General features: G+C 33.6%; 1 protein-coding gene across 1 annotated transcript in view; it reads left to right on the forward strand.

Moving 5' to 3' along the window:
• The window catches only part of CCDC7 (coiled-coil domain containing 7), a 250,176-nt gene that overhangs the window by 56,299 nt on the left and 178,728 nt on the right, over positions 1 to 15,149 (forward strand). Inside the window, exons 11-17 of the mRNA XM_058179731.1 lie at positions 3,672 to 3,747; positions 6,624 to 6,654; positions 8,106 to 8,195; positions 10,212 to 10,309; positions 12,342 to 12,417; positions 12,904 to 12,969; positions 14,780 to 15,052. Coding sequence (XP_058035714.1) covers positions 3,672 to 3,747; positions 6,624 to 6,654; positions 8,106 to 8,195; positions 10,212 to 10,309; positions 12,342 to 12,417; positions 12,904 to 12,969; positions 14,780 to 15,052 — 710 coding nt within the window. The remainder of the gene's footprint in view (positions 1 to 3,671; positions 3,748 to 6,623; positions 6,655 to 8,105; positions 8,196 to 10,211; positions 10,310 to 12,341; positions 12,418 to 12,903; positions 12,970 to 14,779; positions 15,053 to 15,149) is intronic.

The following is a 15,149-nucleotide window of genomic DNA, read 5'->3' on the forward strand; positions in this document are numbered from 1 at the left end:
CATGTTGCTGATTGGCTGATGCCTCAGCCAAAATACTATTTAAAGAGGGGTTTTTGCCTGTTGGCTTTTGCTGGGATCACAATAAACCAAAGAGCTGTTGTCACTTGTATCATCTCCTGCGTCTTCATTGCCCGAACCTAACAATAGTAAATACATTTATGCTTAAAAAAACAGGGATAACTGATAAAAACAATATGGATAAGCACAAAGCAGTACAAAGTTTAAAATAATAATATAGACTATATCCTCTAAGGTTAACCATTTGTACTAGAAAACATTTGTGGTTTTTCTAGATTTAATAGCACTGATTTATTTTGAGAGAGAAGAATAGCTAAATAAGATGCTTTATTTTGTGTAAACTTAGTAAAAGCTGTATTATGTAAAAGAAATTAATTTCTTCCTTTGTTTTTCTTGATTCTGTGTTGTGCAATAGAGCTGAAATATTAAAAATGATAATTTAGTGCATTAGAATTATTAAATACAGGTAGTCCTTGTTTAGTGACTTCCTCATATAATGACCATTCAAGTTATCATGGTGATGAAAAAGTAACTTTCGACCACTCCTTGCATTTATGTCCTTTGCAGATCTTTAAGGCATAAAGAAAGTGAAGTATAATCATAAGCACAATCTGTTTATAAAAAAAAATCTTCAATCTTTTAAATATATCTTTTTAAAAAGCCTTTTATAAAATGTTTTTATGAAAAAGATTGAACAATTTTTGTAGTAATTAATATGGTTAATGGGAAGATTTCATAATTATGATGCCTTTATTACATTTAGTAATCTAACTAAGTTTCAAGATATTGGAAAATATTACAAATTATTGAGAAGAACTTTCATGTGAAAAAATATTCTTGGAAATAATTTAAAAAGTCGTTTTTATCAAATTAAAGTTTGAAACATGTTTTGCCACATTAAAATATGGATAGCAATAAAAATAAATGAGGTAAAAGCTGAAATGGCATATTAAACCAAGCATAGGAAAAAAGTATCTTTTACTCCAAAGCATGATTTAGACAGATCTTCTAGACAAAGCAATAAAACAAGATATTGCAACTTTCAATAGAATAGTATAGACACAGGAAACATTTCATATATCTTTGGAGCTGGGAGTCCTTATTATCACCAGAGGCAATTACAGGTATTTTTCAGATTTATATTGATATAACTTTCAGATTGGTATCTCTTGGACAGTGTTAACTTTCAAGATTTAGTGACTATTGTCTAAACAGCAGATTTCCTGACATTTTACCAACATCTGTGACTGGCATCTTCATGCTATGTGGATATCAGGTCCAAAAAGCGAAGACATAAGAAATAAAATTTGTATTACCAAGTAACAGTTGGTCTACTTATAAAATGCACATCATCTCAAAAAGAAAAAAACCATTCACAATGGAAGAGTGCACTCAGTTATGTGCCTGCTTTTCTTCTGCAATCTTACTAACATTATATTTTTCAAATCTTTATAATTCATGTTAATTAGATTAAATTTGTTCCAAAGTAAAAAGGGATTTAAAACTTTCAGGTACAACAAAAGTAAAAAAAGATGTTGAATATTTTTATGTAAAATAGCAGAATAATCCTTAGTAATGCAGTCAATTTATTTAAAAAGATAATTAGCTTTAAAAAATAAAATCCTTCCTGGAACATTCATTTTAGAAATGTTTAGTACCTGATAGTCAAGATTATTACAATTTTATTACAACTTCAAGAGATTTTGAATTTTTATGCTTGACCAATCAACCTACTACGATAGGTAAGAGATCCTTTTTGTAGAAGAATATTTTTTCAAAAAGGATATTGGAAACTATTATTATAATTGATGTGATCCTATGACAGTTACCAGTAAATAATTAACAGCATCCAGCTCATAAAGCTTTTTATGCCTTTATCCATGTTGGAAAGAGAAGATAAGATTTGAATTTTTTGTTTAATGGCAGGTCTTACTGGACTATCTATGGAGGTAGAAAAATCATTATTTTTCTTTACTTTCCATTTAAGAATTGCAAATTCTCCTGAGAAATGCAGAATGTAGTATTGCCTGTAGAATCTTCAACACTGAGACTAAGTTTTATGCTGAATGGAATATAAACCCATATGATACAAAATTTTAGTTTTTGATCTTAAAGTAGTAAATATTTGATTCAAACTCTCAAAATTCATATTATAAATATTTAGATACTAGGCAAAAAAGCTTTTAAAGTAGTGAAAAGTTCAATTTGGTTTTATTTTTCATTTCAGTCAGGGTTAGACTAAGGTAAAACTATTAGCTGCTCTTTTGCCAAATCAGTAGGCTATTCTCCCTCAAGCAAGAAGAGAGTATTATGTTTTTTCTAGGTTTTTATCCTTCTTCTCCCTCTCCTCCTCTTCTTCCTTCTGTTTTTTTTTTTTTTTTTTTGCAAATTACAAATCAAATAAATGGCCAATAGTTTAGACAGAAAAGGTTTTTTGTTCACCAATTAGTCAGTCAGATGCAGAGAGAAAGTACTTAGTTCAGGAGTGATCCAGGTCATAAATTTAGTATGCTGCCATGTCAGCCAGAAACCTGAAATGATTTAACAGAAGTAGGTAGATGACAAAAAGCTGGGGTCTGGCTATTGGAAAAGAGCTGGAGTTTGGTTATTTCTTATTCACTTTATAAACTGTGTGGTGCACAGTTTATGAAGTGCATGAGGATGCATGTGGTGATGATAAGGGAGATTCTATTAATAATCTGTTAAAAAATACTTCACTGTGGAAAATAGAATATTTTTATTTGAGATATACATTTTAATTACAGATAGCCCTCAATTAATCACTACTCATTCAGCAAACCTTTGAAGCTATCATTATGTTGAACAAAGGGTCATTAGAACTGGTCCTTGAAGTTCTGATCATTTCAGTACTGCCATGATCTTGTGATTGTGATCTGGACTCTTTGCAACAGGCCCATGCTTACAATGGTTGCAATGTCCTGATCATGATTTGTGACTTTCCTTGCTGGATTTCCACAAGCAGAATCAATGGGGAAGCTGGCAGGAAATATCACAATCTTTTTGGGTAAGTCTCCCCCAGCTGAATAACCCTTCTCAGTCCCTCTATACTCATGCTGTGGTTTGCTGTCCATACCAATTTCTTGCAAACCTTCCCTGGGCTTTGTATACCCTTCCCAGCCATCTGGACATCATTTCCCTTCATATCACAGTCTCAGTAATCCCAAACCATAGGCTTGGAACATGGCTCCATAGCCACTCTCTCAGCTCCTTTTTCCCTCTCCCACCCAGCAGCAGTCACTTATCTGCCTACTTTCCTTGAGAGCTGCCTGCAACTTGCAGCTTCTTGTTGACTTCCCCACTGATCATTGGAAGTTGGCAGGAAGTTTCAAGGAAGTGCGTGTTTATGGATTGCCATTGCCATCATCATCACATGATATTCTGTTTTATGACTAATGCTTAGCAATTGAAATTTTGGTCCTAATTGACTAACTCTGATAGTTATGACCCTTTCTTAATTTACCTGGCACTGAATTAGCTCTAGTTTGTGTTATGTAACTTGGCAATAGCAATAATTAGAGTAATAGTAGTAGTAGCAGTGGCATTTTTGCCCAATCTTGTGCAATTGTTTATATTTCTATTTCTAGATCAAAATGTTAGATATCAACCTAATAACTGTTTTTATAATTGTTCAGAAACAATTGAGATGATGAACAATCGCATGATAGAAATAATGAAAGTATTTGAAAGACAAACAAACAAGTTACACAGGTAAATCCAATGTAATGATGCAGATGGGGAAGGGAAAATTTCATTTTAACCTGTGTATTTTGGGGTAGTTTATATGACATGACCCAAATAATTAAGAAGTTCCTAGAAAAGAAATCTGCAAAATTTCACAAAGTAATGTGCAGAAGTAAGGAGGTTATAGTGAATAATATCTGTCTGTCTGTCTGAATATTATATATTTTATATATAAAATATTTTATACATATACATACACACACATATATAATATTTATAATTATAAAATACATATTATATTGACTATATAAGCAATAACATTGCTTTCTGCTCAATTTACACTAACTTTCTTGGCCAAATCTCAGAGTCTCTCACTAAAGCATTGTGATTTATTTTAAATCATAGAAACATTAAACGATAGACCTGCTAATAAAAAAATTGTACTTTGTTAAGTCTCTTACCTGGAATCTCAGAGGAAAATATCAAGACATTATATTCCTTGAAGAGCACTATTATATTTTAATTGCTTCAGAAAATATCACTTTATTTCAGGCAGTTCTTCAAAGTGTTTTAGATTTCAAAGGATTTCTTCAAATCCTAACTCAAATTTATCCGAAATAAATGAAACTTCGATCAGACACAGAATTATTTTTAGAGCTGATGGGACTGAGGTGGAGAAGAATATATGGATAGGTTTTATTGGACTGTTATTCATCAGAAAGGAATTGGTATGTGATTACAGTGGTGCTTAAAAGTTTGTGAACTTTTTTGAATTTTAAATATTTTTGCATAAATATGATCTAAAATGTGACCTGTTCTCCACACAAAGGGAATCAAATTAAACAAATGAGTTAACAACATGAACAACTTAAATGGAGCAACTTGCCTGCAGAAGTTGTAAATGCCCCAACACTGGAAATTTTTAAGAAGGTGTTGGATAACCATCTGTCTGAGATGGTGTAGGGTTTCCTGCCTGGGCAGGGGGTTGGACTAGAAGGCCTCCAAGGTCCCTTCCAACTCTTGTTGTTGTTGTTGTTACTGTTGTTATTATTATTATTATTATTATGTTTCACATGCTTGTTCATTGATTTATTTTTTTTATTTTTTATTGAAAAAGTTTTACAACAATTAAATTTCCCCCCCTCCCCCCCTCCTTCCCTCCTCCCTCCAAAACCCCCCTCCCCCCGACTTTCCGGAGCAAACACAAGGTATAGTTCATTAAACAAACAGTCATACATTAAATTTTTAAAATCTAACACAATTATAATCCTTCTCTCTCACATAGCCTGACTTCTTCCATTAAAATCAAAAACAACATCCTTCATTCAAAGGCAATCTGAAATTTCTTAATCTGATATATATTTTGAATATAATCAATCCAATTCTTCCATTCGTTTAGATATTTTTCTTGAGTACTGTCTTTCAAGAAGGCTGAGATTTTAGCCATCTCAGCCAGATTGGAAACTTTCAATATCCATTCTTCTATTATGGGTAATTCTTTTTTCTTCCAGTATTGTCCAATCAACAGTCTTGCTGCTGTTATTAAGTTCAAAATCAATTTAGTCTCAATCACTGTACAGTCTGTTATTATTCCCAAAAGGAAAAATTGCGGTAGGAACTTTATCTTCTTCTTCAGAACATTCTGCATAATCCACCAAATTCTTATCCAGAAAGACTTAATTTTCTTACAAGTCCACCATACATGAAAATATGTAGCATCATCAGAATTACATCTCCAACATTTCGCTTGCATATCTGGATACATACATGATAATTTCGTAGGATCTAAATGCCATCTATAAAACATCTTATAAAAGTTTTCCCTTAAATTCTGCACTTGCGTAAATTTAACATTTCTAACCCAAATTCTCTCCCAAGTTTCCAACATCATTGGTTCCTGAATATTCTGCGCCCACTTTATCAGCTTGTTCATTGATCTATTGAGGCAAATTACTTCAGTCAAGGTGTAGAATTTAACTATTTAAATAGACATAAAAAACAAGGGTTAGCAAACAAGTGGCAGCCCTTCTCTCTCTACATACCTGATCATAGGTTGAGATTCACAAGCTGAAAAAAATCCATGACCCTGACACATGCTTTTTAACTCCTAGCTGCCACTGTCCACATGATAGCTATAAAGAGGATTATAACCTTTCCTTGAGTTCTCTGAGATGTAGGTATTGGTTTTTGGCTGTTTTTAAGTTTACATTTAAATTTTTATTGAATTTTGTGACTGTTTAGTCACAATCATATTTTGGTTGTAGGTTGTCTATTTTTTTAATTCACATGAAATAGATCTAGGTTTGGAACGTGTCCATAAATTGCAATGGGTAAAAAATTCAAGAACCAGGCTGCTGATTGCTATACAACACAGGGTTTATATTATGACTATTACTAAAAGATCTGCTGGTTTACCAGCTGTTTGCTGCCTACAGTCTAAGATGCTGGTGTTGAACTTTCAAGCTTTTAATATCTTCTGATTGTCTGCAGGACAACTCTTCCTCTATGCCTAATAAATCTGGTGAGTTGTCTCTCTGAGATCTAAGGATGCCCTCATTGATAGTATGGGACGTTGGAAGATGGCCTTCTCCCATTTGGTTTCCACATTCCCAGACTATGAAATGTGCTCCCAAAGGAGGTTCATTTGATTTCAACTTTTCCAACATTTAGGAAGATGATAAAAATGTACATTTTTCTAAGCGTTTAACTATTAGTTCTCTAAATGGCTATTTTTAATTTTGATTTTAATTAATATTAATTTGTACTCTATCTTATGTTAGACAATTAGAACATGATGCTAACAGGAAAGTAGAGTATAAATTTTCTAAATAAATGATCAATTTATATAGAAATTACTGAAAGCTTAAAAAGAAAAAAATCAATAAAATATTTATATTTTTCAGAGTTGTAAATGAACAGGATGTGCTGGAAGGTGTAAGTAATAATTTTTACCCTTCTTTCAATTCTTAAATTAATAATTTGAACAAAATTCAGTGATATAGCCACTGCTTGGCTAGGAACTACCTCAGTTAGTGTCCATTCAGAAATACAACTGTAATGAAGAGTAATAAAAAAAATCACTTTCTGATCAATGCATGCATTTATGAGCGAATTTTATATGCTTGACAACAAAAAATTAATCAGTGTGTTACTGATTAATGTGTGATCAGTTTCTTGCAATAGAGCAGCTAGCCAGCTGGCTAATCAACTAATAAAGGGTCTAGTTGAGCTTAACTTGCAATTACATCAGGGGTGAAATCCAGCAGGTTCTGACAGGTTCTGGAGAACCGATAGTGGAAATTTTGAGTAGTTAGGAGAACCAGATGCCAAATACCACCTCTGGCTGGCCCCAGAGTCAGGAGGGAATGGGGATTTTGCGGTATCCTTCCCCTGCCATGCCTACCAAGCCACGCTCACCAAGCCACACCACGTCCACCAAGCCATGCCCACAGAACTGGTAATAAAAAAATTTGGATTTCACCACCCAGTTAGTATTTTGGGAAGTGCTACTCCATGGAGAAAAAACAGCTTAGGAAGATACAGCTTTTTGAAGCAATCATTCCCTGCCAAAAAAAAAAAAAAAAGCAAGATGGGGGTGGGGGGGCGGGAGGGAAACAGATCAGGCACAAGACAGTTAGGAGAATATTTTATCTGAATGAGATGGCAGCAGGAAGTGATTTTTGCAGCATCTTTCCCTTAGTTAATATGTTCATTTAGCAATCATTATGCTTAATGGCCAAGTCACTGGAACAAAATGTAATTGCTAAAAAAGCATTGGATGTACCAACCTTTATACATACAAGGGTTTTATTCTATACAAATAACTAATTGCTATTACTGTGTTTCCCTGAAAATAAGACCCTTATATTTTTTTGAACCCTGAAATAAGTGCTTGGCCTTATTGCCATGTGCTCAAAAGCCCAATTGGACTTATTATCAGGGGATGTCTTATTTGGGGGGAAACGGTATATATTCTTGCCCTGCTTAATGCTGAACCACTCACATAATGTTCTCTTTATTCTCATGCAAGCTTTACTTCTAATATATATCAATCTTATCACATCTGCAACTATTTTTATTCTATAATTACAAAAACTGTTCTATAGCATTTTATACATTTGTTGGCTTTGAAACGGAGATGAGCGCCGCACCCTAGAATTGGGAACGACTAGCACATATGTGCGAGGGGAACCTTTACCTTTACCTTTATAGAACATACATACAAATATATGGATAGTAAATGCAAATGTATGTATTTCACATACGTTTGTAACAATCTCTTATATAATAATTCTTTCCAAAGGAGGGACAAGATTTCTTTTGAGGTCCCAAATATTTGGAGGAGATATCTAGCCTTTCTTGACTCTCGCTTGTCTTTATATTAGAAATTACAGAAAATTCAGCAAGAATTTCAAAAGCTAACAGAAGAAAAAGAAATAATGGAGGATGAACTTCAAAAAATGAAAACTTCAGAGGTTTTTATGAATTAAACTCAGTTTTATTAATAAAATTGAAGCTTCAGATATTATAATACATTTAAGAGCAACAAATTTTACTTAACATAAATAGTTTTATTTCTGAGAATGTGCTTAGAATAAGAAATGTACTATGGACCTGATTAAAGAAGATAAACAGTTTGGTGCTGGTATCTTCTTCTAATCTATTAGCTTTTTTTGAGGCTATCAACACTATATTGCTGAATAAGGATATTTTTGTTAAATGCCAGTTTGTATTAAGATGGTATTCCTTTATTATTTTTCTGGAGAAATGAGCACATTTCTGTTTGTGTTTCTAAAATTTCGTCAAAAATAGAGACAGTTATTCCTGTGTCCAAATTGACTCTCAGAGGACTCTGGGCAAGTGTCTATACTAAATCGGGCTTTATGGACAATTTATGGATTCTGTTCTTTTTTTATTTTTTGATTCAGTCTTCCATGCTATTAATGCTGGTAGCATCAATTTCTAGTTGTTGGGATGAGGTTGATGATGAATCAGAAATGTTTGACCTCCATGACAACTATGTGCTTGTCCTAACTGATATTGATCCTTACTGGTGTAATGAATTCACATTGGATCTAGTTTTCATCTTAGAGCAACTGAAGCTTGATTTAAAGATTGAGAACTTAGTTATTGGCTCTGTGTCATATTCAGATCGCTTTCTGGTCAGCCTAAGGCTGTATGGGGACTAAATTACTCCTCTTCTTAGATATACTTGGTTTCTGTTCATAAGGGAAATCACAGGAGTTTTTGTATTTGGTGAAATGCCAACATAACATAATTCCTTATGTTAAATCTAGTTTGCTTGTTATATGATTAGAAATTCAAAATTATACTTATAACATTAGTTTCTCTTCCTGGAATGTTTAAGAATGTGAGGACTAATACTGAGGAGCAAATAGAACCCTAATCGTGGCAGATTCTAAAGTAATAAATCTATAAAATAATTTATCCCAGTGCAGAAAAAGGGCTAATGAGAATTTATTGATCCCACCTATAGAGAAAAGAAGAAATTGAAAATGTTAAAAGTTAAGGTACATCAGAGAGTAAAAGGAAGAAAATAGAGTAAAATTGAAGTCCAGTAAAAGAATGACTTCATATTAGGACTCCCTGAAAGGATTGTGCAGAAGTACAGAAAGAAAAAGTAATATCTCCAGTGTAAATCTAGCTGATAAGAGGTTCCATTACAGCACTGCCCAATAAGCAGACTCTCATGTAATGCAAACATTCCAAGAGAGATTCAATCCCTAAAACCCCAAACCCTTAAATCTTGCGTTTTGTGTTGTGTTGTTATTTATTTGTCTGTCTGTCTGTCTATTTATTTATTTATCTTGGCCACAAACTCATGATTCACCACAAATGACTGGGTGGTTTAAAATGAAACCATAAATATATGAATAAACATGTAAAATCACATTAGAATTACAATAAAATACAAGTTATAACTACAGAATATATAGGGATGCGGGTGGGTGGAAACTACTATTAGTTGATCAGTCACTCTGATGTGAAATTCCCCCACGGGGGCCACAAATTAACAGGAAAAGTCAGATCTTCAGGCTCTTATAGATGGTCAGGAGGTAAGATGTTCCTAAGGGTTGAAGTCATGGCTTTTCCTGGACCATGCTAGCTGGAATACTAGATCAAAGCAGTAGTAGTTCTTTCAGTGGTCCTTTGTGGTCAATGGAAGTTCATTCACATGATCCTATCCTGTGTTTTTTCTTGGCCTCCACAAAGTGTGAAATTGGTTTACCCTCAACTTGGACCTGGCCTTCCGTTTCCAAAAATTGTAGATAAAAATTGAAATTAATTGTTATCTAATTTAAATAACCACCTTGGGGATATTATCAAGGGAAAAATGAGATCTACTGATTTTGACAATTGTAATACGAATAATTATATTATCATTTGACACATGCATTATCAAATACAGCTGTACAAGAAACTGTATAATACAAAACTGTTGCTTCACTTTTTTGAATGTTTATTGACAGCAAGTTAAAGGAATACCAGAGACAAGAAAAAAAATATTAAAACTGGAGAGGGTGAAAATTGAAGAGAAACCACAAGTTCCTTCAGAAAAGGCTCAAGTGTAAGAAAAAATGAATACATATAGTTAATTGTATAAAAATTGTGCTAAAGTGTTCAGAACACTAATGAAATTTGTATTTTTATTAATTTAAAATAACTATTATATCTTTTTTTTTTTGTTTTGTTTACATTTATACCCCGCCCTTCTCCGAAGACTCAGGGCGGCTTACAGTGTATAAGGCAATAGTCTCATTCTATTTGTATATTTTTACAAAGTCAACTTATTGCCCCCCCAACAATCTGGGTCCTCATTTTACCTACCTTATAAAGGATGGAAGGCTGAGTCAACCTTGGGCCGGGCTCGAACCTGCAGTAATTGCAGGCTTTGTGTTCTTAATAACAGGCTGTTCTTAATAACAGGCCTTACTAGCCTGCGCCATTCACCGGCCCTTATCTTAAATATTGGCATGATATTATATATTTCTTATTTATTTGCTACTTTATTTGAAGTTATCTGAACGCTGGGTGCCATTGTTAATATTATACAAACTATGATTAAGAGTAATAGAAATTCAGTACTTTACAGCTCATGTTGCCATCCACTGAAGTTTGGAAGCATTTTGACAAATAGTAGGTCTTTAATGGTAGATCATAAATCTCTTAGATTTAGCCAGAGATGGTGGTCTTTAGAGATTAGGATCAGAATATACAAAAATGGAAACAGTGAAAACTGGCACTTTGTATTGGGTTTGAAATGACTCAATAACTAATAAAAATTTCTAAAACTAGAACGAGGTTCCCTCAATAAATCATCCTATTTAAAATTCTGATTGTGGTATATTTTGAAGTAACTGCAGCTTTTTATTGCTTTGTTAAGACAAACTTAGGATACAGTGCCCAGTTTTGGTCACCACAATATAAAATAAGATCTTGAAACTTTAGAAAGAGTGTAGAGAACAGCAACAAAGATGATTTGGGGACTGAAAGCTAAAACATATGAAGAATGGTTGCAGGAATTGAATAAGTCTAATTTAATGAAAACAAAGACTTGGGGTGACATTATAACAATTTTCCAATATCTAAGAGGATGTCATAGAGAGGGGGGTCAACTTATTCTCCAAAGCACCTGAAGGCAAGGCAAGAAGTAATGGATGGAAATTATGAAGAAGAGATCTAACCTAGAACTAAGGAGAACTTTCCTGATAGAGAGAACAGTAAACCAGTAGAACTGCTTGCCTCCAGAAGTTGTGGATGCTCAAACACTGGAGTTTTTTTAAAGAAGAGGTTGGATAGCCATTTGTCTGCAATGGTATAGGGTCTCCTGCTTGAGTAGCTAGTTAGATTAGAAGAGCTCCAAGGTTAGTTCCAACTCTATTACTCTGTTATTACCTATTTAAGGGTGTCTCCATGTATACTGCAATGGTTCAACTAGAATATCATCAGAGCATAGATTACTTCAACTTTTCAGAAAAACTAAAAGTAGATATAGCAGTTGAAACATTGCTGGTGCTACCAACATTTCTTATCCTTCATGGTACCTTGTGCTACAAAAATATCTTATGCTTTCTTATGCTAAATCAGAGTGCTAAATAGCAGGCCTCTGATATTGTAAATGATGTTGTTTTGCTTTGTGTAACTTTTTCTTTGTCTTTTATGAATGTAAATATAAGAACACACAACTGTACTTGACTATTTCTGAATTAACTATTTAACTATGTTAACAAGCAGCACTTTATGTTTTGGCTATTTTGAACTAGTTATACTGAACATTTTAAAAATCTATTACTGAATGTATTCTATATTTTGAAAAGCTCTCACACTTTACAGTACACACAGACTGGGTTTTACATTTCCGGAGCCATATCACATCACTTATAATTATAATGATTGATTGTAATGCCTGGCTTCAAATGACAGGCTAAATTCAAACTATATAAGGTACATTCTAGATTATCATAATTTATAGACCTTTTTGTACTTGCTAGGAAAATTGAGAAATTACCATGTGAGCATTTCCTTCTGATATTTCAGCAGTCTAGTTGCTATATTATGATGGTCTAATCATTAATTTGTGTTATATTTTTTTATTACAGAACACAGAAACCAGAGTCTGGTTTTGGAAAGGAAAGAGACCATATACAAATGAAAGAAGATTTAAATAAAGCTCAGGTAAAGGACAATATGTCAATAGATATTTGTAGACATACTATCTCATTTTAAATATGTATAAAAGTATGATGTTAAATTTTATAAAATTATTTTGTTGTTTTTTACTAATAAGATTATTTTCTTAGCCATTTAAGAAAAAGTGTAAGAATTCAGGATAAGAAAGATGGACACAAAATTCAAGATCTTGCTAGAAATTGCTTAAGAAAGATGGGTCATGTATTATATTGCCGAAAGCACAGAAGGAGGTCTTACTCAATCAGTCAACTTTTTCTGATTTTATACCAGATAAATATGATTTTAAAAATTCAGTAAGTAATAATTGGTTGATAACCAACTGAATTATATTCTCTGGGTTGTATTAAGAAAAATGAGTGTTGAATTTTTGTAGATCTTTACAATAGGGAGGGGCAAGCAAACCTTTAAATTTGCAATCTGAATGTAAATGAAACATCTAAATATAAATCTAAATTCATATTGACATTGTAGGAAGACATTCAGTCCCTTCAGGAAGAGAAGAAAATGCTTGAGGAGCAGCTACAGAAAGCTTTACAGGTATTTTGGAGGAGAATTTTCTGATCCCTTTAGGGAGAAATGTTTTCACATGTTTACTTCTTGCATATTTAGTTATATTGTGACTTGAAAACTTATTCAAATAAGTACATGAAATTCTGCTTTGATTATTTCCCAGTTATTTCATGGCCTGACATGATTCTTATGACTGATTACAAAGACACAGTATAGGAAATGGCTAAACTCCGTTTTCAGCTTGCTCCAGCTGTTCTGATAATGCCTGTGTTTGATCAACCTCAAAGTGATTCTTGGCTTGTTTCTTTCCCAAGGTTGATATTCCAAAGTTTCAGCTGGAGTAGCTTCTTCAGAGTCAGACAGCTTTATTTATCCAGAAAGGGATGACTTCAAAGAATAGGTGGCTAATCTTATAGTCATAAAGAATCAGCCCAAATGGTTCAAACTGTTTCCAAACAATAAGGAATATGCCCAGGATCTTCACAAAGCCAGTGTCCAACTCAGAATGAATATGAGCAACTATCTAACAGATGCTAAGCAAATTCTGCTATATAGTCCTGTAAAGTGATTTCCCTTATTCAAGAGATTAGGCATCTCATAAATCAAGGCCAATGGATGATTATCTGCAGATGTAATAAGTGGCAAGGAAATATTGTCCCTTCCTTGTCCTTACTGCCATTAGGTATTCATAGTGGTTCTAATCCATAATAGATTGAGTTCATCCTTCAATGCTGGTGATCTTTAGAGATTTCTTCTTTTCCATCTCCCTTAGTTCTTCTATGAAAGATAGGGAGTGACTGGAGCCAGAAGAGGGAAGAAATCACATAGGTGTAATCTAAGACCTTGGTGAGCCTCTTCTTCCAAATGGCAACCAAGGCTTCAGGCAGACCAAGCAGACCTATAGGAACAGCCCCCAATTCCCTCTGAAACCCATTAGGGTCCATTTATCAGTTAGGGATGACCAATCAACCAAGCATCCATAAGAGCACAAACGTGCCTACCCTTCCTGTCCTATTGTTTCCTTTCATTATATCCACTTAATATAGTTATCACATACTTATACTTATGTATATGCTTATATATTATATAGTTACTTTCGTGCTTATGCTTATATATACTGTTGTGACAAAATAAAATAAATAAATAAATAAATAAATCTAAGTCCTACCTGCTTACAGTGGACAGTGGTGAAAGGAAAACCAGATAAGAAGGTCACCATTGTCCTATATTGGAACTTGGATGACTTAGAGCAGGCCCATCGTTGTCATCGTAACCCATTAATTCCTGAATTACTTTAAATTTCATCTCCAGAAAAGTGTTGTTGAAGACCCTTAACACTATATGTCTGGGAAACTCCAGCATTGTTGGCAGAAAATCCTGTGACTGGGGAGTGTCCATCTTATCCCCTGCATGTTGCAATGAGACTCAGAGAGACTTTCAGCATTTCTGGAGTTTTTCTCCATGATATCTAAAAAAAATTGGTGGTGAAACTTGTGAACGTTGGACAGAGAGGATTTTGGTGCATAATACTAAGAAGTAACTGTCACGTGGGATGCAGCTCTTTGTTTTCCCTCTGGGTAGAAGATGCAGAGATAGTGACAATTGTTAACTATTCAATCAGAATAAATCTGGTAACAAAGGCCCAGCAAGGAATTTGAGGCAAAAGGCAAAATATTTTTTTTAAAGTAATCAATGATTTAGCACAAGGAGAGGATTATATGTCTGTCATTACCATCACATTTTTGGGATGCTGTGTTGAAAATTTCAAGTTTAAAGATTATGAAACCTGATAAATTTGTTATGTATTCTAACTTTTTTTTAATTACAAAAAATACAGGAAGTTGAAAAGGCAAAGATCCAACTTGCTGAAATACCTCCAACTATTCCAGACTGGCAGTTTCCTTTATCAGCAGGTGTGGAAGAGTTACCAAAGAAAGGCAAGAAAACATCAAAAGGGAAAGCTAAAGATGAAGTGCTTCCACGCAAAAGTCAGGAACTTTCTAAACAAAAAGGATCAGCTGGTGTTACAGAAAAGCTTTTAAAACCGACTTCCCAACCTGAAGATACTGATAAAAAAAAGGAAGAAACTAAGAAAATAAAATCTGAGATGGTAAGCAATGTCACTCTTGTTATTGTTATTAGGGTTATTTTTGAATGAATGAAGAGCATATAAAGTAGTTTTTACAGTACTGAAATAATGTCAAATG

Source organism: Ahaetulla prasina, chromosome 4 (genome assembly GCF_028640845.1).
Source record: "Ahaetulla prasina isolate Xishuangbanna chromosome 4, ASM2864084v1, whole genome shotgun sequence".
In the NCBI taxonomy this organism is placed as follows: Eukaryota; Metazoa; Chordata; class Lepidosauria; order Squamata; family Colubridae; genus Ahaetulla; species Ahaetulla prasina.